Here is a 25917-nt window from a genome sequence, read left to right as displayed (position 1 = left end):
ACAGCGCTCTATTCCTCTTTCTGTCATAGATCCCATCCCCACACACTTACGATACATTCGTTATTTTTTATTTAATAACCAAAATATTCACTATAAATAATTTATATGGCAGAACAACGTTTGCCGGGTCAGCTAGTCATTTTATAAGATTGTTTAGTATTTTTTAGTCGTGATGATAATATATAATTTACTTATATATTTTGAAGACTTATAGTTTTTACTTAAGTGATTATACAAAATCGGTAAACTACTTAATAATATTATGATACAACTTTTATATTAATTTCGCAATATATTTTTACAAACGTAGTGAAAAATAATAAGTATCTACCAATTTATTTTAAATGATGATGTCACATCGTATTTTTTATTAATTAATTATATGTCATTATATCGTACAATTGTTAATGTACTGAATACTTAGTAAAAGGCTCATAATATAAATGGTGTCCAGATTCAAATACTTGGGTGCCACGGTTGCCGATGATGGTGGTATTTCTAGTGAGCTTGGAATCCGCATGGGTGTGGCGGGCTCTGCGTTCAACCAACTTGGAGTCGCATGGAGGTCAAGGCTGTATTCTGTGAGGACCAAATGTCGTTTGTTCAACGCGTGCGTGCTACCTGTGCTCCTGTATGGCTGTGAGACATGGCATCTTACTAAGCTTCAAGAGTCTCGGCTTTTGAGCTTTGAGAATCGATGTCTTCGCAGAATCTTAGGGGTACATTGGTACGACCGCGTTACAAACACCCGAGTTCGTGAGCAGACACAACAGCCTTCGGTGATTGAAGTTATCACAAAGATACGAATTACGTGGCTGGGACATGTATTCCGGATGCCGCCAAAGAGTGCGGCACTTCGTACCCATGTGGCACAGCCTCAAGGGTTCCGTCGCCGTGGCCGGCCCTCCCTCACCCTGCAGCGATGCTACAAAAGTGACCTACGTGCTGCAGGTCTGACATGGCGGGAGGCACAGGAGTTGGCGATGGACCGAGGGAAGTGGCGCAAACTTGTGCTTGCCCTATGCCCCAATGTTGGGACGTGACAGGGTGAAAGAAGAGAAGAAGAATATAATTCCACTTAATACCAGAAAAACATATAATTTTCTGAACATGAGCAGTGGTGTTTTCACTTACGCGATGATTTCATAAGAAAAATCAACATTTAATACATGGAACTAATACACACATCAGTTTACGTCCGTTTAAAAAATGCGCTTTCATAAAGTAATGGATTATCTATATATAGAGCCATCTTTTCCACGCCATCAACTAAGTATTAGGATTATTCTAGAATATGTACTGCGGAATTTTATATCAGCTTTCTCCAAATTTTTCTATCCTATATATTTTATTTATAAGTAAAATAATAATTTAATGATTAAGTCATTACATAGAACTACTGACATATTATGCTTTCATATAATAGTTAACACGTCATATTAGGGAGATAGGCTAGTCGAGATTGATATGAATAATTATGTGCATGTTATGGTTAAAATAATATTAGCCATATGTCATATTATTACTTGTGTAGGTATTGAAAAAACTTTTATTTTACGCTCAGTGAGCTAGTAGTTTCAGGGAAATATTACTAATCTTGGAAATAATAAATTCAAAACCATTCTACAATTTTCACAATAGGATTGTGCTTTGAAAATAGTATGTGTCTAGGCTCATGAGTCGTAAAAAGGTTGAAATCCGCTGCGTTATAGCGCCGTACCAACAAAAAACCTCTCATATTTTCCATCTATCTTTATTATCCAATCCCTCTGGAGCGTATACAATTTTCTTCAGTCCGAATGTAAAATGACATTTACATAAAGGAAAACTATTATTCTGACATTCAAGAAAATGATATTCTCATATTTTACATTAAGCGGAAACTTATCTTTGGGAAGATTCTCGAAAAGCGATTTCATTTCACAGTCGCTTGGAAAATGGCACGGAAAATTCCCACAGTGGAGAACAATATTGACGAGGCTAGCAAATGATATTGAAATTTTCTTTATCATAATATTACATTTATGTCACAGCAGTGCTTTTCAAATATTTCCATTGCAATGGATGATTTTAATAATAAATAACATATTTCATAATATTTCTCCTAATTTACCCTACATATTATAAAGATATTGAGTTAGGTATAATATTAGTAACTAACGTGAATATAAAATATAGAAAATCTAAATTTTAAAAATAATTGTACCTATCTAAAAAGTTTTAATCCATTCCATAAATATTATTATTTGTATTAATACTTTGGACGCTGAAGACGCTCCTGACGCGTAATGACCAGGCGGCCGATCGATTAAATTAACGTGCATTTTAAAGGTTGTAATTAAAAATTTTCATTATCTAGTCAGTAACGAATTGGTACGTAGAGTAAGTAATAATTGAGTGGTTTACAAACATAGTGAACCAATAATTCCATTCTGGATTTTTTTGAGTAAGCTAGGTTCAAACATAATATTTGAGTATTTTTAATTGTGTAAGGGTATGATTAAAATTCTAAAATGTTATTTTAAGTACATTTAAGTTATTATATAATGGAAATCATACCCTTACAGAATAAGAAATACTCAAATATTATGTTTGAACCTAGCTTACTCAAAAATAACCAGAATGGACTTGGTTCACTATGCTTGTGAATCACTCAATTATGGCATCTTTCTCTCGTATGACGTGTTGTTGACTATCGGAAGTGTCAGCATGATATTATTAATATGGATGGTAACTAATAACAATGCTCAAAAAAACAACCTCTCCCTAAGGATATCCAAAAAATATCTTAATTCCAACAATTAAGGATTATTAACTTTATGGTGGAAAATATAAGTTTCCTCATGTAATCATCCTATAAAGTTGATCATCCTATAAAGTTGATGCCTAATCTCAAAAATAATTTCTTGTTCGTGTAAAATTAATATATCATCCAAATATCCAGAATATCTTCTAAAACATTCCAATAAATCTCTTTTATGTTTTGCAAAATGTTTCCCATTATTTTAAACAACCACAACACCATCTAATATACGTGTACAATTTAATTAATATAATTGTATTTCTTCAATGCGTAATGCAAATTACGCTATTCTCATTTGTTTTGTTTATCTGTCATCGACTTAGAGAGATAAGATAGATATATTTTTATGTTCTAATGGATTTAAGTTTTGTACTATTCCATTTGACAAAACCAAAATCCATAAGAATTTAAATTACAATTCCATGAAGTAACTTCGGTCGATAGTATTAATATTATATGTTTTGTGTTTTTTTGATATTTCATTTCATGCTGTGGACATCCATAAATTATAATTTGACATATTTACTCATGTAAACCAATTTATATGGTACATCTTAATCATTTTATCAACCTATTAGGTTGTGCTACGAACCAAAACAAAACAGGAAAACATGTGAACTTTCCAGGCACAGGATTCGAACCTAAAATCCCCGGTTTCAGAAGCAAACATATTACCACCCGACCATAACCGTGGCGGGCGAGGTAGTAGATACATTATAATACAGTTTATTATATCAACTGAATTTATTAAACATCTTATACTAAATAATAATAATATAGCAAATAATTCGTTTGTCAAAATTAGTAATATTTCCAATTGAGACATCTCTTTAGTTAGTCTTCAATATTTTTCGTGTAGTATTATTTTTGCGAAAACCACAATTACTTCAAAGGCGGTAAAGAATACTGAACAATACGAAATAAATCTGATTTTCTTCGGTTGTCATTTTTAAATTGCAAATTAAAGGGAAGGGAATTTCATCCTTACCAAACGATAAAAGATAAATAAAGGTTTATTCAGAATGGATTAAGTTATTATTATAGACTTATTTTACATCTTCCTGTTATGCGATTATGTATAATGTAAAAAATCGTGGTGTTGTTATTATTTTGACGTAGTAAATCAAATGAATTAAATTAAGCTATGTTAAAGGTAGTAAATACGCTATTTTAGTACAAATTCCAGAATGTTTTTATTTAGGTTGAATTATTAACAATAGAAAAATTATTATCTTGTAGGAAGGCAGCATTTTATTGGGTGCCGGCGAAATCCCGGAAACCGAAATCCCGAATGCTGAAATCCCGAATGGCCGAAATCCCGAATACCGAAATCCCAAATGGCCGAAATCCCAAAAAATACAAACAGTAATAGTTGCACAATCTTAACACTTATTGCGCCGCAAGATTGCGCAATTGTTACTGTTTATATTTTTTTATTTTTCGGGATTTCGGCTTTCGGGATTTCGGCCATTCGGGATTTCAGCATTCGGGATTTCGGTCTTTGGGATTCTAGTCTTCGGGATTTTGACCCAATCCCCATTTTATTATAATACCTTAAAGGAAACAAAAAATGAGGTCCTAACATTGGCGTCTTGCTCTGAACACTTCACATAAGCGTGAAGTAAGATAGCGACGCTGAGCGAGTAAAATCGATATAATAAGCTTCATATAAGAGCAGTACTAATCAATGTTTTGTAAACATAAATAATTAGTAAACAATTTGAAAAAGTGAATGGCAAAATGAAATTATTAGATAGCTAGACAACCATGTTTAAAAATTATCGAGAATATAAAAAATTTACAGTTGATAAATTTTACTTTGGGTTAAAAGGGTTAAAAGATTAAATACTAATTAACCATCAAAGGATTTAATAGAAAATGAAATCAACTACGATAAAAAAGTACTTAGAAAACTATAATTAACAATAAAAAAGATCATCGCCTTTGAGATATAATATAGCTTTAACTGAAATATTATTACGAACAGTAGCGTAGCAAAGAGAGATCGAGTGAGGCAGTAGCCGGGGTAGAGGCGCAGAAGAAGAGTTTCATTAAACGTACAAAAATAAAAATAAAATATCGGGAACTAGTAATACATTAATACATACTAAGGTATTAAGAATCTCTGGACAAAAAAATATTTTTAAGAAGAATATTTGCGCACATTTAAAAAATATATTAAATAAAAGGCGACGATATTAATAAATGTCGGGCGAAATTGAAGGGCGAATATTTCAGTACTTGGAAGATATCTACTAATACTCTAAATTATATGATAGACGCCACGTCAGCTCAAACCATAACAGATCACGGGGCCATAGAGGTCTAAAGGGTACTACATGAGTGAACCACCCTGTATGCACAACGGTTTATGATCAATTCACAACTGTCGGTATCGACAGCTTCGCATGGTGTTCACAAGACACAGATCATATTAGTTCGATTTGACGATGGTCACTCGGACGTGGTCTACGAATAACTGATTATTATGAGTCTGTATAATCGAACCCTAGGCACATCCGCTGTCTTGGAGTAACTGAATATAACTCGCTGTTCTACAATTACGGTCGACTGATGACCCGTAACTGCTGGTCGCCCTGACTTACGATGATACCTGGGAATTTGAGGTAGGCGAAAAAAAGCGACCATAATATTCCCAACCAATAGCTGATATCAATTACATAGGTACCTGTATTAATATAATATAAATCATTTTCAATATTCACCCATGTTAATAAAAAAATGTGAATGTTATAAAAACTCCATTTGTATTGCTGAAGGTTTTTATTCAACGTCATTATTTATGTTTACGAATATTATTTACGACTGTAATATCTTGTGAGTATTTTTTTTACGCGAGACGGATTATATACATTTTACTGTGAGAAAGTGTCATAACAGACTTGTGAAAGACAGTGATATCATTTTCTTATACAATATTTGCTATCAACGTCAATATATTATTGGTTTTATAATATGATATTGATATTAACCGGCTTCTAAAAAGGTTTCTGTCATTTTGGCTAACCATTATCATTTTTTTTTCCAAACAGGGACAAAATAAAATAAAAAACAATTTTTATTACACCAAAAAAGTTTAAAAATATTATATTCCATAAAAAACGAAAAACTAAAATTGGATACAAATATGAATGTTTTAAATCATACATTACATATTATCTAAAAATAAATAATGTCGGGCAGGTATGTCTAAAACAAAACAATCAATTGGACAATTCACTGTCCGACGATAACGGACAAAAAATTCACATAATTCATACTATTATATGATATTGTAACACGTCCTATAAAAAGCAGTAAACCTAAATTAATATATTATAATACTAACTGTATATTTTTTTTTTAAATACAATAGGTGGCGTTTTAGAGCTCAGATTATTGATCTGAATCGTATGGATCATAACATACGTAGGTACTATAAAATTATAAACCAGGACAATGTGACAAATCTTCTGGAAGTTTCGGGTTCCGTTGTCAAGCCGAGACAATCTCGGTCAAATAAAGATGTATTTATAGTAAGCCTAGCATTTTACAATAAAGCTCCTAAGCCTTTTACTCAATTTATCAGGTTATTGATTTTTATCCAAAATACACATCGAAATACAGCAATTTTTACATAAAATAGGGTAAATATTCTGATACTAGTTATAATATTATCAAAGCAGCAGAAAGCTGAAGAATGGTTATGAAATGATTGTGGTCAATTCTTAGGTAATACATTGTATTAAATAAAATAAAACAATTAATATGTGATACTTATTCCACTTCATTTAATAATTTCAACACATTCCAACAGTACAAGGAAGTACACCGGATGAGTTAAGCAGACCCTATTTTAAGAATTTATAAAACAATGTCCACCTATACTCATCCTCACGTAGGTGGAATATATCAACACCCGAAGCAATTTCGTTGAACATAGTTATCGCCCTCCCAATTGGCATCACCAGTGGCAGGTTGGTTCTGCATCTTGTGAGAATAAACAAATGATGTTCTCTATTTCTAAGATAGTTATCAGGGAGACACAGGTCAACACTGCTCAGAATGGCAGAGTTCTCATTTATACCTCTTCTAAGTCGAAAAAAATACGTAGCCAAATAAAAATTTCTTCTAAATTGCAAACTGCAGTATGTAAGCATGCCTAATAGAAAGTCAGTTGGATAAAGCCACGGATAGTATCCGTACAACCTAAAATAATGGAGTCTTAAGAATTTCTTCTGAACCCTCTCCACCATAAGGCTATACTTCAACTGATGCGGTGCCCAAACAATAGACCCACTCTCAAGTCTGCTTCGAACTAAAAAATTAAATAAAAGTTTTAATACCGTAACATCCGAAAAGACCCGGGAAGTACGCATGACGAAGCCCAACATTTTAAGCGCTTTGTTACAAATGGTAACTATATGGCTAATAAATGTCATAATAATCATGACCGGTTTGATTAGTGTGACTTGACACTTCCACAAACCTACATGTTAATCTACTCTTGAACCATTTAAAATTTTATATAAATATAATAAACGAAATGATTATATTTATAATTTACTTACCTATCTATATTCTTCTGTCTTTCCCTTGTATTCCGGTGATTTTTATTACGTATTTTAAGTGTTATTAATATTTTAAATGTTTAAGTTTGTATTTAAAATATTTTTATTTAAACGTGAATTCGATCTCTATTCAATACGGCCATCGGTTTCTAATACAACAACTGTGATACGGCGAAAATAGACTTATAATTTTCCGAACACGCCACTTCAAAAGGACTTCCCCAGTTTACGGCGTCCCTTCGAAACAAACAAAGGCAAACCTGATTATTACCAAACTAAGTGGAATAAGTACTACATATTATTTATTGTAATTTATTAATGCAATACTCAGTGATATTTATTTTAAATAAGGTTTAACCAATACAATCACCGAAGTAACCTCATAGTGTAATGATGTTAATTAATAATAAGATTGTCAATCTTTGATTTTGGCATATTTGCTTTTAATCAGCGTTTTGACTACTCCCACGATAGATCACAAAATATAGTTTTTTTTTTATTGTGTGTATGTCTCAAATATCAAATACTCACAATATTCGTCATTGTTTGATCGTTATAATAATTATCTATTTACTATCTTTGTCCCAATGAAAAGTTCGTATATATTGCGTAATTTGTTGAATATTGAATCTTAAAATTGAAAAGCAAATATCTTATATTAATCTCGATTGTTTATTTTGTAGCTCAGATATATTTTACTACTTTATTTAATTATTAAGTTAATTTTATTTTATTACTTACATATTGTATTTTTTCGCACATTTCATTCATCTCTGCGGCGTCTAGTTGCCCGTTGTATAGTTGTTTCATCGCCTTGTCCTAGCTTTCATTCGACATCGCTCAGTTGACGGTGTCAAATCGTCCCATTCCCATAATATATAACTAAGAGACTCAACATAAGTTTTTTTAATATGTTAAGAAGTTAAGACAGTGTTTGAAATAATCAACACTTATTATGACAGCGGCTAAGGATTAGGAAGATCTGAGAAAACAAAGAATGTCCTGCTATAGCCGGAAACAAGACCACCTACAAAATGCTTATGATAGAATTCTAACCGAAAATAATGGTATTATAAAAACAGAACCTTCGTATTATTTATACCGATCGCGTTAGTGTCAAACACAGTTTGCGGGAAAAATGTAAATATTTTCTCGGAACATACTAAGCTTATTTTTAAAGCTCCTGAAAGTATGCCTAGCTTATAATATAATATTATCTGTTGGCATTTACTTTTGGAATATAACGTTTCTGTTTTTACGTTGGTGTTTTTATTCTTGCAATTGGTTTTATAAAATACAATTTTTGTCAAACCCAGCATCGGATGCGCTGTGGACAAAGATGTCAAATAAAATCTTCTTAGTTAATAATGAAACTACAATATATAAAACTGAAAAAAGCCTACTAAAACGTACTACTAAATTAGATTTTAGACTAGTGATTTTAGATTCAATTGTAGTAACGGTCACATTTATTTTTCATTGCGACAATGATATAAAAATTATATCATTCGACTTACATATTATTATGTAGACATACGTAGGTTACACCTTTTGGTTATGGATTATATTTTAACAATATCATAAATTTCCTAAGTAATATCTTTCATTTACCATGTGTATATATAGTTGAACACCGGAAAGATACTCACCAAAAACTAGTTAATGAAACTTTGAGCACATTTTATTTCGTCCAAAGTCTCCAAAATAACAAGCTAATTACAAATTCAAATTGAAAGTTTTACCGAACATATTTTACTTTATAATGTTAATAATAATATGTTTTAATTAAACTTTTAATGAATATTACACAATAGTTTTAAATGTACTAGATATTATATTTTATAAGCTCTCTAATTACATTTTTTTTCTTCCTCTTTATTCAGCACTTATATCTTCGATAAAAAAATGTCAATACAGACAACTCCATATTTCGAGAGCCGCATTTGTGAATTTGTAGGCAAGGGCAGACGAATTATTTTAGGCCAGTGATTTTCAGAATTATAATATTATTCAGACCGTAATAAATAAAAACACGCTTTATCTACTTGAAATGGAATAATACAATATGAATAAATCATAACTTGGGGATATTTACATAAAGTATAACCGTAATACTGACAGTGAAGGATTTAAAATTATTATATACACAGCGTGTCCTAAGTCTAGGTGTCGCATTTGCATAGATTGAGAAACTGCTGGAAATGATACGTAGAATAAATAAGCTCTTATCTCAATGTTTATTTATGCATTGAAATTTTGAACCAGTTTGTGTATTATTTTGAATATTATTCCTTCTTAACATTAAATCAGTTTGACATATTTTGAATTCTAGATTGTTAAAAAAATATAAAGGACTTCTATTATATACTAGAGGAAATTATAAAAAAGATATAAACTATAAGATAAAATATGTAATACCAGTTTTTCGTTGAACCGATTTACCGGTAAAATTAATTATAATTATGCAGATATTAAAGTAAAACAAAACCGAATTTTCACTATTTCTAAATTATATTCGTACCAATGTATATTATGAACATACAATTACATGCATACATTAAATATGGGAATCAACAACCCAAGCTGTGTCAGCATATATATCGACGAGATTAAATAGCTGACATAGCTGACCATAATTTTGATTTCCTTAGTCAGTCAGTGTCCAATTATTGCAGACTCAATAAATTAGCTGACTGAAATTATAATTTCCTTAATATCCGTTTTCACAAAAAGTCAGCCAATATTCAATTATCGCAAACTTGATATAAAATAACTGACTCAATTATAATAGTTATTTCCTAAATATTATTTTCAAGATTTTATTTTGATTGTGGGTAGGTACGTCAATAAATAGCGGATCACAATTGATTGGTAATGCCACTCTAACATAACTTCCTGGTAAAAACACATCTCACCGCATTGTTATTGTATTTATTATATTGTACCGATTGTACCCTAGTAATTATTTAACAGGTAAATAAATTCTCTCTCCTCCATCATCACGCATAACTACTACCGTAATTCATCCTACCACACAAACTTTTTGTATTATTCATATATTATTATTATTATTATTTTATTTTCATTATTATTTGTTAAGACAGAGATATTTTATTAGAAATAATAAAGACTTAATTATGTTAGACATATTTTTCTATCGTTCGTACTTATTTCCGGAATTATATTTATGAGAAGACAGATTTCGTCCTTTAAGACTTCTTAATTGGTATGTCCTAATGACGAAACCGGTCTTATTGTACAGATAATTATGGCAATAAGTATGAATCATAATATATATAAAAGTAATTTAAATAACTATGCGTTCCTATTTCTAACTATTTATCTAAATACTTTAATAAATATTATTTTATGATTCACTACATAAAAAATCTTAAGTAATCAAAGCCTAATTCTTAAATACAAATATTAATCTATGACATGACATGACTTGGAACCGATAAAATAATTAGCCTTTGTTTACTTTTTTACTTCCTTATGTCACAAATTATAACTTTTATACTTCATGTGAGGAGATGCAAATTTTCTTCAACGTCTTTGATAAATTAATATTTCCGCCGTTAGTCATTGATATAATATTTCAGTTATACTTTCGGGATAATATATGAAAATTATGCAAATTCATGGTATTTAGTTTGTAGACCAGACTTATAACTTTCTTGTAGCCAGTTTACTAATATTAATTAAGAATAATTTGTTATGTACGTACATAAATATTATACTTCCAAAATTTAGGCATACTACCGAAGTAAAATATTCATATTTCATTGAAGATAAACCTACATAAATTATTATGTAATTCTACAATAACTGAATTATTGTAGTAAGTCAGATGCGTTTATCAAAATATTCATCAGTCCGTCGGCATTTATTGCTAAATTAATAATTCACTTAGTGCATTAGAAATATTACCATCTAACAATCACCCATAAATGGCAGTGAACGGGTGCTACTTTTATCTACAAAAGATCTCATGTTATAAATTCTGATGTAGGTACAAAACGCTAATTCGACCGAGCTAACCTACAGGTCGAAGTATTGATACCTCACAAAAGCTTATTAGCGTGAAGTCGATATATTTGTCAGGAAGATGCTACGTAGGATAGATGAACCCATATTAGTAGTAAAATAGCGTAGTTGATATACCCTGAAGCTCTCTACAATCGTTTCCAAGAATAATCTATCTCCATATTCGTTAAACTTGGTAGACTCGATGGACGTATGTAGCATAGCTATAAAGTCGTGGGCTTCGAAGTCGAATTCTGGATGTGGTAAATAAATTGACAATACGTATTTTTGGACCCATAACATGAACCCAATAGCTTGAGCAAGTAACCAATATCCACTTTTTATTTAAAATATCTTTTAAGAAACCTCTTTAGGATACAGCCAATATCAGACACATCACATTTTAAAGTCGATGTAAGAAAAAAACGTGCAGTTGGCCATTCCCTCCATTATATAAATGTTTTTAATATTCAGCTAAGATATTTATTAATTATTGTACTGATAATGAACGATGTATAAAAATGAGTAGGTACAAGTCATTTAAAGTTAAAATTATTATTTATATCATCTATCGAACAGTAAAACCATGTTTCCTCATTATGGTACAGTAGTCTAAGACTAAACAATTAAATACAACTGTTTTATTTTAAATCAGCTTAGTTTTACATATATATGTATATTATTTTAATATAGTAACAAGTATTCAATAATATTTTGCCATATGTTTTCAAGTACTTTCCAATAGCTACTTGCAATATTATTGATAATAATTTTAAACAATTACGTGGCTTGGAGTAATAATGTTTGCTAATAATTTTTAATGAATAGAAATTAGTTAGATACATAGTTCAAAATAAAATGGTTCCTGAATAATTTATGTAGTCATTCATTGGTATCCAAACGGCCCAAAAATTAGACTGCTTTAGAAGTATGTGACAATATAACACATACCATTAAAAGGAATGGAATTAACTTGGTAGATTTCTTCCTGCAATGAATTGATATATTTAAGCTAATATTTTAATAATTATATTTTCGATAGTAGGTTAATACTAATCTAACTAAATACTAATCTTTTTAGTGATAAATTGCCACTAGAAATTTAAAACTTGTATTTTAAAATTAATAAAGTAATTTGTAACTGTACAGTAAGTGAATAATCATAAATTATATTCGACAAAATTGAATAAGAAAGCATACATCTTTTCAATATATACGCCATGGCCCGTATAGCCATAGAATTTATTTCTTTTCACGGACAAATGACAGCAGTAAAATAAAGATAAATCACCATTAAAAGAGTGTAAAGCTGTGATTCTTAAACACGATTCCGCAAGACCCTAGAATCTGAGAATTACTAGTTAACTAATTCTCAGTTATTTTTCATCGATTATATTATTATTTTAAGGTCGAATTTTATATCTTACTTTAGTGTTTTGAAAGCTCAGCATGAATTTACGTTTGCTTGGTGATTAATATTCATTAATTTTATAAAAGAAAACATCGACAAAAACGTGTAATAAATAGGTAACTTTAATCGTCCACTATCTGAATTCGGAAATAAGCTCAGCACAGTATTAAAAATGCTGAATGATGATTATTAGTGTGCTAAATCTTACTAGCATATTATTCCCAGCGCTCTCGGTCAGCGTACAATGTAATATACAGGTACATTTATATACAGTAATCAGTAGCCAGACATAATATTTTTTTTTCATTATTTCATCCATTTATATCCAATACGTGTCAATGAAGGAAGTTTACCTTGAAGTTTTACAAGCTATTTCCTGTATTTTAAATGCTTTTAATTATTTGCTGTAGAATCATTTTATAAGAATTGGTTGTCACCCATTCTCTCTACCTCTCGACCTTATTAGTATATACTTTGAATTGAAATACACGATATATTTATTCAAATGAATAGAACATTCTTTTTACCCAGTCAACGAAATTCGAATCTATTAGTACTGATCACAATTCTATCGCACATACTTCTGTCTACCGTAAAAAGGGGAACAATTTATAGTGCATGTTATAATATTGTAATATATTGTTATAAAAACAACAACTTAGACATAAAATGGTAATTTTCTTAATTGGTAAAACCACGTTTTAATTTTTTTGACAAAGGTTTTGTAATTTTATTGTCTTTATAATATAAGTAAAACAGTTAGCATGATTCGTATTATTTTAGAGAAGACAGGCTTTTAGAGATTTCGTTCTGAAGACGTTATGTTTATTCTTAGTTATTCTTAGAATGGAAATAAAACAATTGTTTTGAACAAGCTCTTCACATAATTATTCAAATCAAAGCAATTAGTACCGTTAACGTACTTCAATATTAATTCATTTGAATTTGTTTTCTTCTTTTTCAGCCTCTAAAGACGAACCGAAGAAATCTCGCAATGTTATACTCCAAGGCGCTGGCACATTCAAGTGGCGTGACTTTCCCGTCTACACGGAGGCTTATGAAGATGACCACAGGCTTGACGATGATGTTAGTACGCATCCTCCAGAGCCAGTCCCAAATTTTGTGGATGGCTTGCAGACCAACATTACGGCGCAGCTCGGTGGACGGGTTCTGCTCAACTGTAATATAGCGCATCTTGGAGATAAAACGGTAATAAACATGTTTAATTATCCTTAATCCTGCTTTTTGCTTGTCTTCATGGTTGTAACAAATAACTATAATATGGATGGCGATCGACTTTTTTTCAAGAACAGGAGAACGTATTTATTTTTAAGCGCGGTACGGCAATAGCGCTTGTAGAGTGAATCCGTCCGAAGTGTAACAAAAAATTGTCATAACAACTTCCAAAAACGGGGAAGAGATAAATTTCTTTGATTTAAAGTTGACTGGCCAACCGCGTAAATTACTCAAACGTCATTTTTTTAAATAAAAAAAAATTACGTTTGACTTTCGACTTTGTCTATTTTTCCTTATTGCTTACAAATAATATGTAACAAAGACTACATTATGATAATTAGCTTTATGAGTCTGAATTATAATGGAAGTAGAGATGGAATGGCTTACTTATAGTGAAGATGAGAATGCTGTGCAGAATTGCTATACATTGATGACGACGATGCTATAAATAATTATGAAAAAAAAATCAAAACAAAATATTTTACATATGTCACACATGCTCGCCAAACAGATCATTTTGTTGTTCTATTTTGTTAGGCTACTGCCAAATGTTGGTACCTAAGTCTCGAAATCGTGTTATAGAGTTTCTTTGTGCTTTATATGCGTGTTCTATATAACGGATGACCTTGAATTTTTCTGTCATAGGTACATATTTATATAAATAGACACATAATCCATTGTTACCTCTAAATACCTAAATTATCGACTTACCAACTTTTGGCTGCAACTCCACGATATGTAACATCCTAGCACAAGAAAGTCCGTGGTAGGCCTCAACACTCTCTTACAACACACGTCACAAGTATTCTCGCGTTACCACATTTAGATAACTAACTCAAATACATGAATAGCAGTAGTTTTCACACAAATTGTTTCTGGTCCCTAACAAACAATTCCACAATGGGTACACCCGACGTCATTAAAATCTAAAAATTTATAAATATTTCACAATTATTTTTATTATTATTTTTGTTTTTTTTTTGTTTTTTAATAAAGTAACGCATGTTAAAATCTAGATTTACTTCAGTCCGTTTGGGCTTTTCAGTTCTTACCCATGCATATTGCATAATATACTCACATAATATGAACACCGGAAACTTAAAAGACTGAGTGTCAAAGAAAGTTGAAAAAGAAAGTTGTCAGACAAAGTGTCAGAAATTATGAAAACGCTTTTATTTAGGAAATGAATAGCATGTGCCAGGGCCAATGTCCTACAGAAGGGTTTAAGTGCCACTGATGCCCGGAAATAATTCCTAAATATTTCAGAAGATGGCGTTGGTTGTACGAATTGTATTGTTGATGTATTTTTTAATTCCTTCTACCTTCTTTTTTTGAAAATGGCACTTATAGCCTTTCCAAAGACTCCGGTGCTCATATAGCTGTAAACTTGGTCAAATAACATCAATTAATTATATCCTCTGTGAGTGACTTTGTACTATTATGTCGATTGAAAGCGAAGAGCTTCTCATGTCGGTTTAATGGGCTAAAATTTCTCAGTTTTCGGAAGTCTGTAGAATATTATAAAAAATAAGAAGGCTTTTTCTCATTAAGGCGTCTTGGTAATAGAGTAAATCTTGATATAAATCACGCGCATCCTAGTTTACCTATGTCAACATTCCTACTGAGGCATTCCCTTCACAACTTTGAAGGACGCATAAAGTTCATTATGCACATTACCCCTTAATATTTATTATTCATATTGAAATCTTACAGAAGCAAAATATGAAAAGTTTGTAGTCTAATGTGTAAGGGTTTTTAATACAGGGATTATGGGTTTAATTATCAGCGAGGTCACAATATATCTTTTTAACTTTCTCAACCCGGAGATTGTTTGTAATTATTTTACCACTACTATTTCACTAACCATACATTTATAATAATTGAGGCACTTTCCTTGAATTGAGTAGGTTAAAAGTAAAGGGGTCACTAAATCCTCAATATTCACTCTCTAAAATGTACAAATTAAATAAAATAGCATTGTTATTATAAATTTTATCAGTGGTTAAAGTTGTTAAGTATAAGATCGTGCCACTTCCCTCGGTCCATCGCCAAATTTTGCTCCTCTCGTAATGTGATATCTACAGCACGTAGATTGTTTTTGAGATTGTGCCAAAAATGAATGTAGTATCGCACTCCCTGTTGGTATCCGAAACACATGTCCCAGCCACGTGAAGCGTCTCTTCATGATTATTCCAATCACTAAAGATTGCCATGTCCGCTCACGAACTCTTATGTTTGTAGAGCGGTCAAACCGATATACCCATTTCAATCGAAGAAGACATCGATTCTCAAAGCTCAAAAGCCGAAACCTTTGAACCTTTGCTACATCTTACATATATAATTACATATTGCTTTTATAGCACAGTTCCAAGGTGAGGGAATATTTGTCACAGAGATGTAATTCTTGAAGCCGTGCAACAAGGGTACGCAGAGTCATACCGGGAAAACCTTACTTATCAGAAGACAAGGTAGAGGTAATTTTTGCACCTACATTGATGTAGCTTTTGGAGATCTCATTTCAATATCACCCATACAAACTACATCCCAAAACCCTACTCAGAACATCGCAAAAGTCTTTGGCGTGAATATTTTCGCGTGCTAAGAGTATTCAGAAGTTAGAATAATACGTAAATTATCTTATAATGAGAATAATGTCAATATTTTGGCTGTATTTAATTATTTTTAAATACATAAACACAGGTCTCATCTAATTCTAGTAATATTTTATAACACCTATACTAATCTTACATCTTGAAGTGCTTAACAAAATGCGTTAATTTTTGAAAAATACGAATACGTTTGACTGACAAAGTTTAGTTTGTACTATTGAAGCCGAATATTAACAGCCTACCTCCACCCTTCGCCACTGAGTAATACAATATTTGGTTGAACTATGATATAGAATCCTTAATGGAAAATTAATTTTAATTCTAATGCCATTGTCGATCATCAAAAGTTTAGGTAGACAGATTTAATGACAATTTGTCATCAAATTATAAAATTTATTTACAGAATTATTCAGTTAAATTAACTTCAAAACAAAGGTTCCAACTAAATACATAAATGTACTTACTCTATACATAATAATATGTTTGTATTTACAATATTTGTCAGAAAATTCGTATTGATCGTACAGGCAGCACGTATAACATTTAGTCTACACAGAATACAGCCTTGATCTTCATGCGGTTACTAGTTGGCTGAATGCAGAGCACACCCATGCGGATTCCACTATCACTGGGAAGACTGCCATTGTCGGAAACTGTGCCACCTAAATATTTGAACCTGATCACCAGCTCGATGGGCAGACTGGAAACCCACAGAGGAGTGTCGGCATGGAGATATGGATTTGGTTTTTGCTGCATTCAGATGAAGAACTTCACGTCCTACACAGTTCGAGTTCCTATAATGTGCATCAGTGATGAACGGTGGCAGTAGGCTGTTAATATCCGACATAAATAGTATACATTAAACTTTTTCAGTCATATATATTAATTGTTTTCATTGAACTAATACTATAAAATTGCACATGATGTAGGTTGTTTTTTGTAATTTCTATTAACCAAGCCATAGTAGATAATAGTCCAAAAGTATTCCTCTATCTATAAAATATCTAAAAATATGCTATTAAATCATACATAATTTTAGATAATAATATGTTTTGGATAGGAGAATATTTTTTTATCTATTACGGTTTGGTTAAGCAGAGGAAATATGAATTTTAAAATAAACTAACCAACCACAATTTGTAGGTAATTTGTATAATTCAGTGAAAACAGTTAATTATGACTGACAATGTTTACACTATTTTTGTCGGATTTCCATAGCATACCTCCACTATGGTGATTTGGTTTAGGCAGAATTCAATTGAATTTTAAAAACTAACCGGTATCGTTTTCAATTTGTATTCTTTTTATTGAAAACAAATAAGTATTGCTGAGTTTTTTAAGTTTTCGTATGCACAATTTATGTCAGATCATAATAAACTACTTCCACCTTTCACCCTTAATGTATGTACTTACCTCAGAATCCTACAAACTATGTTATTATTTTGCGCATATTGTAATGTGAAAATCATGAGAGTAACCCTTCTGCTTTTGATATACTTAATCAATTATAAGACGCAAAAGTTAATATTTCTCGGGATGCCGCATGATGTGGGCAAAGTATACCAGCTTTCCAGTTTTTAACGATTATACTTCTCCTTAAATAATTATTAATTTTCATGATTATTATTAATTCATATTTCAACTTTTCCTCGTATACCACAGTCTGCAAAAACCGCACGAATGGTAAAGTTCTGATAACTCTGATACAAAATGCGCTCCGCCGCTTTTGATTCGGTTTGTCGATACACAAAGACAAAGTTTGTCAATAAATAAGAGTTGTGTAATGCCAAAAACAAAACTCAAACTTTTATTGGAAGTGATTAAAATCGCGTAAAAGTTTGGGCGCCGCCGATAGATAAACAGTCGTTCCACTAAATTGGAGAACTTTTAATTTTGAAAAAAGATTTCTGGATATTCGGGTTGTGCCGTAAAAAAATAATACCTATAGATTCTTGATTTGAGGTTGGAAGTTTGAATTGAAAGTTCCAACCTTTAATAATAAAAAGTCTTCCGCGAAAATGACTGAAACGAATCAATCACAGATGGTATAATCCCTGGGTAAATCTTCGTTGATCGACAGACACAGCTGAGACAGTTTATCTATAACAGAGAGGAGTGCCGCATGTCAAACATTTAGTTTTCTGTTTACTCGATTACTCGGTTTTCGGATAATATTTAATTATTGCTGACTCTTTTCTATGCAGAATATTATGAATATATTTTTTGGATTATGATAAAATACCCACATTAACTCTAAATGTATTAAAATGGTTATTGTTTAATGGAGTGCATTTGGGCACCTGAATAGTACCTCCCACTGGGTGTCCAACCAATGAGTGTCACCAACGTTTGCGAGAGAAATCAAAAAATCACAAGTAATGCAACGCGGCATGAAAAGGTGCATGCTGAATGTAACGCGGTAAAGATCACAAAAGAAACCAATCTAGAAGGAAGCAGACAAGAGTACGCGATGTGATAGATCAGATGAAATGTCAATGAACTAGACATGTCGCTCGGCAAGTGGATAATTTCGATGAATGTTCGTGGTAGCGAAAAATTAGCGACCTAGAAGAGAGAGGGAAGCAAAGGGCCGGCCTTCACCCAGCACAATAGATCAACCCGATGATGATGATGATGATTATGATGATGATGATGATCTTGGTGATGATCTTGGTGATGATATTATCAGAAATTTAAAAATCTCTGTGATTAATAATGACTGATTATGCAAACAATATTAAAAGTTATATAATAATAATAATATTGCGAAATGCGAAATATTAATATTGTATGGTTATAATTAATATTATATATTATACTAGCTGACCCGGCAAACGTTGTTCTGCCATCTAAATTATTTCTAGTAAATATTTTGGTTGTTAAATAAAAAATAACGAATGTATTGTAAGTGTGTGGGGATGATATCTATGACAGAAAGAGGAATGGAGCACTGTAGACGATGACCGCCGATAACATATTTATTGTTTGATCTCTTAAAAGTTAAATGTAAAGTGAAAAAAAATTATAATTTTTTTATCCTAAAGTAGGAAAATGAAATAAAGAAAATCAATATTAATTTTGAAGAGCAATTGAGTGTACAATATTTTTTGTCAGTCCGTCTTTAGCTAACACGAATAAGCTCGATGGTTTGCCCACGCGAGAACATGCCACGTACAATTGTCCGTGTGAAAAACATGGTGTGCCCAGATCTAAGCCGCAAACAGACATAGTTTGGCCTTGCGACTTATTGATTGTCATTGTGAATGCCAATCTAATAGGAAATTGAACGCGTTTGAATTCAATTGGCACGTCTGTAAGAATCATTGGAATTCGTGGCAGCAAAACATTTTCGGCTTGGAATTTGCCATTCAAAATGGTGGCTTCGATAATGTTTTTCATCAATTTTTTAATGACCAATCGCGTGCCATTGCACAGCCGTGGTGGGTTCAAATTCCGAAGTAAAATAACCGGAGATCCAATTTTCAGTCGTAGAAGGTGTGTTGACATGCCTGGTAAATCCAGTGAGTTCAAAAACTCTGTTGGATAATTTACAGCTTCGTTGACATCGCAAACTGTATCGATCGATTTGTATGATACCAAATTGCCTGGCAATGACTGCTGTATCTTGAAGTTTAAATCGTCAACGTCCACATTTTTTGCTGCCAAAATGGCTCTTTCTGCTAGCCACGCATGATTTATGTATTGTGTGCGTACATCGGGAAATATGCGGTCAATGAGAGCATTTTGCGAATCAACGATTCTGCAGAAATTAGTGGGCAATTTTATGCATCCAGTATTTTCATAGACAGCAACTTTTCCATCGCCGATATCTAACAATTGGTTCGAGAATGTGTCAGCAGATGGATCTTGTAACATTTGCACGCGCATGTTTATTTTTAGCTGGACCTTTTCAACATTACGCCACAGTGGCGATGATTTCAAGCAAGCGTTGATCTCATCAGCGTACGTTGAACGTGGAATGATGGGAAGTGTTTGTCTGAAATCACCTGAAAGGAATAATAGAGTGCCGCCGAATAGTTTGTCGTTGTTTTTTATATCTTTAAGTGTTCTGTTCAACGCCTCAAGAGAATGTTTGTGTGCCATAGTGCATTCATCCCAGATGATAATTTTGCATTGTTTCAGCACTGTGGCCATGGACGATTGTTTTTTTATATTGCACATTGCGTCTGGGTTATTATGAATATTCAGTGGCAGCTTAAATGCTGAATGAGCTGTTCTGCCTCCATCCAATAAAATTGCTGCAATGCCAGATGATGCAACAGCCAATGCAATGCCATTATTTGATCGTATTTTGGCGAGAATTAGCGAAATGAGAAATGTTTTGCCAGTTCCACCTGGTGCATCCAAAAAAAAGAATACACTTTGTCCCGCCAAAACTGCCAGCATAATGCGGTCGTAAATGATGTTTTGTTCATGAGTCAGTAGTGGGACATTGCGAGTAACAATCGCTGCCATTTCTGCAGTATCGTACTGCAGTTCACGATTCATTTCGGTGTCCATTAAATCAGAAGTACTTCGATTTGGTGAACTCATACCGAAATGACTGAGTGGTAAATTGGCAATGACAACGCAAAGATCCTCGATAGTAATCAATGCTTCATTGTACATAGCGTCACTGAATGTAATCGTTAGATCGTTGCACCGTGTACGAATTCGATGCAATATATCGTCAGTCATTGAATCTTTGTGCTTATCCCACAACGTGTCTGCTCGTCCCGGGAAACATGTAGTCAACACTATAGCGAATAGTAGACGAATTTGTGTTGCTGTACAGCCCAATGCTGCTTCAGCAAGCATATCGTCCCAGTGATTGTCGTCTTCGAGCAAGCCGAGTGCAAGGCATGCATCTTTATATGTTGGATACTGTTGCCCATTCACTTTGCGTATATCTTGAAATGATAATGAGCCGGTGACATTAACCAACAACAGTCGCAGATAGAAACACTCAATCTGCCTTGGATTGCCTGTATATACTCAGCCCAAAGTGTTTGATTTGAATAGGCCGGGGCACGCAACAATTGGTGTGCCTTGCTTGCGGGGCATCCATTTTTTGGTTTGATTCCATGTGAAATAGCGAGGTACTTCGGAATAGAGTAATGTTCGTGCAAAGGCACCGAAAGTATCCGCACGATTACACAATTCGAAAAATTCGGTGAGTGTAGTTTTTGGTGGATTTATGGCACGCTCAATTGCTGTCTCGTTGGTGAAAAATACGCGCTGGCCGTTTTCAAGATGGACGGCTAAATGTATAACTGCTGGGTCCCGTTCATGAATTGGAAAACCAATATAACGCCAGACAGCTTCATTGGAGCTGATGTACCGGCCAATTTGGTAGCGCATTATTTCGTCGTTGTCATTTAATCGAGGAGCATTCACATCGGTATTTTGAATTTGAAATACAGCCATATCGTTGCCTTTATTCACATACTTGCAAATGTATTTGATGCTCTTCACCGAACTGCAGAACTCAACATTGATATGAGCATTGAATGTTTTGCTCAGCAGAGGCGAATATGGTACCACCCAACGATTGTCAATGTCAATGTCTGCGTTGTTGATATTTAGTGTAAATGATTGTCCGCCATTATCAGTATTTCTTCGACGATACATTGGATATCCGTCGACATTTGTGATCGTGTCGTTGGTGAAATGTTTAGGAAAACGCTTTGTACATTTTCCATCTGCCATGCAAGGCGATAAACGATTCAGATCACCGCATGGGCCATGAATCATGTTTGTGGTAACAATATCGAACAGTAGTTGATCAGTAGACGGATCTATAATTTCCGCGGAAATTACACTATCGATTTCTTCAGGGCGTATTTTGTCGACTAACCAAATCAAAATGTGTGCATGAGGTAATCCTCGCTTTTGCCATTCTACCGAATACATCCAGCAACGTGTGGGACCGAATACGCGTAATTTTGTAATGAAGCTCATTAAAGACTTCAATTTTTGTTTGAACACACGTGCTGTAATATCATGACGATGTATTGCATTTTGGCCTGGCAATAGCAAAGATGTAATCTCCTGCCACTTTAGATTACATGTAAACGTTATAAATAAGCACGGTCGTCCGTACTCGCGCACGAAAGTCATAGCATCCTGTATGTATTCTTGGATATGACGTGGACTGCCTACGTAGGATGATGGTAGAATGATAGAGTTACCAATTTCGGCGGTGTCGGCGTCGCTCATGATAGCGTCTCGCAAGTGAATGTATTCTTCCGCACGCAGCTTCTGTTGATTGTGTCGTAGGAATCGCAGTCGTTCGCTCTCTACCTTCGCGTACATGTCAACCATGAATTGTTGGCACAGCTCACGACATCGCAGAATGACGTTGTCCTGACCGCGTCGAATCATCATACGATACGCATAAAAATCCATCGAGCTCACTTTCTTGTTTGTTTCGGCTCCTGTAACAACATATTATTCAAAAATATTAATTCATTCATAAATATTAATTCAAAATGAATAATGATGTTTATAATGAATGAATTACCAGTGGCGGGATCTCGTTGTTTAATGTTTATGCAATATCTGTCTTGTCCCTTCCAGAAAATTAGCGGATATTGGAGAGCGTCGTATGAACGGTGTGTGTCAGCGATGAACTCCAGATTATTGTTTCTTCTTCGAATCACGATTTCTCGCGGCGATGTGCGGTTGCCAACCATGATTCCAGCAACGTCGTCAACAACAGGCGCATTAAATCGACGCACGTGCTCTCCAGCTGGTGTTTTATCAGGATTGATGACAATAGCGTGGTTGTCACTTTGCAATTCGTGCATGTATGATTTGAAGAATTTCAATAATTCGTTGTGCTCATTCAATAGGGTGTCCAGTTCGCCGACGATGCGCCTAGCATTAGGCGAATTGAGGTTATTGTAGCCGCAACGTGCATCTACGCGATTGATGTCCTCACCGCCCATGAAGTAAATTTGTAAAAATTTATGTGGTTCGTTTGGCATTGGCAGCAATGAGCCTACTTTATGGTACACTTGGCCTTTGATTTTGAACGTTGAATGGAATTGCTGACCATTTGCCGCAGTATTGTGAACTATTTCTGTAGCTCCGAACGAAGTCATTTGGCAGCATGAATTGAATGTGCGAATGGATTTCAGGAACAGGTTTGAATCTGAATCCGTGCCGATGAGCAAGCCGTTCAATGGTTCTGGTGGTGTCTCAATTTCTGGTAGTTGCACTTTTCCTGATGCGCAACACATACCGGCTGACTCATGTTTGAATTTTAGCGCATGACAATGGGGACATTCTTTGTCCATAGCACCAATCAGCACTTTCGGATGAGCGGAATATTCAATATCTGGCTCGTATTCGAATGCAAGACGAAGGAACGAAGCGGATAATGCTCGATGTACTTGTTGGCGTTGTCGGTCATTTGCTCTGCGCGTGTTAACTGCAAACCGGCGCGCTTGTCTCCGTTCCAATTGTTGTTGTTGATTTCGTTCAGATTGTGCCTCTTGTGATTGAGATTCACGCAATCGCGACATGCTCACACGCACATTTTCGTTATCTTTTTGATTTGTTCGTCTGTGATTTCTGCTCTAATGTTTCGCATGTTTGTTGCTATATTCGTTTGACGGCTCAAATAGGCCCCCTTACGTCTTGCTGGAATTGTACACTGTAACACAACACACACACACACAAATAGATTAATTAAAATAAATCGTACAACATTTTGCACACACTGCCTTGTGATATGCCGAATGAATTGTCAAAATAACGTGACGCTTCTCGTGAATTCTTCTCGGACGTACCGCCATCTGTCATTCAACAACATAAATAATTTCGTTCTGTTTGAAATACGAACGACGGTTCATTTGTTCATACAAAAATACTAAAATCGCGATTAAAAAATGGGAGAGTGGAGGTAGCAAGATGCCAAATAAAAAAAAATACAAAAAAAAAATTGTCAAAAAAATAAAAGAAAATTTTTTCTGGATAGAGATACCCGAATAACTTAGCGGTATGAAATATACTTGTTGACCTATTCTCATACCTAAAAATTATACATAAAAAAATTCATAAAAATCGGTCGAGCCGTTTCGGAGGAGTTCGACCACAAACATCGTGACACGAGATTTTTATATATATAGAGATTATAAAATATATTATAATATTAATTATAACCATGATATATATATCAGTTTGATATAAATATCAGTATGACTCACAACTTTATGACGAATTGCTTTTCTGTCGGAAGATTTTTCGGCGGCCCTGGCCGAAGATTATTTATTTAGATTTTGGGGGCTATGCTATAAAAAAGTTTGGGAAGGACTGATCTAGGAGATAGTTGGTGATTTCAATTTTATAACAATAAACTCTCGTTCTCTCTTATATAATTATAATGTAGTTTAAATACGTTTTATGAATCTCGCTTTCTGACTGTAACACTAAACGCATTATGTAATAGAAAAAACATAATTTTCAGATTTTTCTTTATAATATGTATGTTTGTAAGGAAATTGTGTTTTTATATGATAACATAATCCAACATTCTTTTTAAAAAAATTATGAATAGGTACCTACTCAGTATTGAACAAAAAAAAATCTATATGTTTTAAGTATACGATATCAATAATATTCACTAATCGTAGTAGGTGATAATCTAATACGATACACATTTTGAAATTATTGGAAATTGAAAGTAGTTACATTATTATACACCTATCTTAAAATACAAAACAAATTAAGTACCTATTTAATTCGTATAATTTGTTACCGATATGGACAGATCTAATCAGCATAACATATTGTTTTCAACAACTATTTTATAATTAATTTTAAATATTATGTTTAGTAAAATATGCCAAATATTTATATTTCTGGATTCGTAAACGGTATTGAAAACTATCAAAAACATATAACCTTTCATCCATAATACAATTTTATATACCTACATAAAATAAAAGTCAAAGTTAATCATTTTAATCCGGCAAAATAGGCGTTTAGTGTTATGTTATAACTTATAACATAGGATACGTAACGTACGTTTCTAGAATAACAAAAGCATGCCGGTTATGAGCTGAAACCGCTTCGATAGACGAGATAATTAAAACAATATCAGTTCGCAGACCCGATTCTTAGAAAGATAATAATACTTTTTGTATCTTACTGTTTACTATTAATTTATAAGAGTTTGTTTATTTACTGATATATGAGTCTTATCAAAATAATAAACTATATATTATTCTACCCTGTTTAATTACAAAAATATCA

At 33.1% G+C, this 25917-nt stretch overlaps 1 protein-coding gene across 1 annotated transcript in view; it reads left to right on the top strand.

Moving 5' to 3' along the window:
• The window catches only part of LOC147074942 (lachesin-like), a 187487-nt gene that overhangs the window by 58683 nt on the left and 102887 nt on the right, over positions 1-25917 (top strand). The window contains exon 2 of the mRNA XM_085943277.1: positions 13776-14020. Within this exon, the coding sequence (XP_085799403.1) occupies positions 13776-14020 (245 nt within the window). The remainder of the gene's footprint in view (positions 1-13775; positions 14021-25917) is intronic.

Source organism: Rhyacophila brunnea, unplaced genomic scaffold (assembly GCF_057557595.1).
Source record: "Rhyacophila brunnea isolate RB1 unplaced genomic scaffold, BYU_Rbru_1.0 scaffold_15, whole genome shotgun sequence".
NCBI classification, from domain to species: domain Eukaryota; kingdom Metazoa; phylum Arthropoda; class Insecta; order Trichoptera; family Rhyacophilidae; genus Rhyacophila; species Rhyacophila brunnea.
The sequence above is the reverse complement of the archived record's forward strand: the minus strand, read 5'-3'. Positions and strand labels throughout refer to the sequence as shown.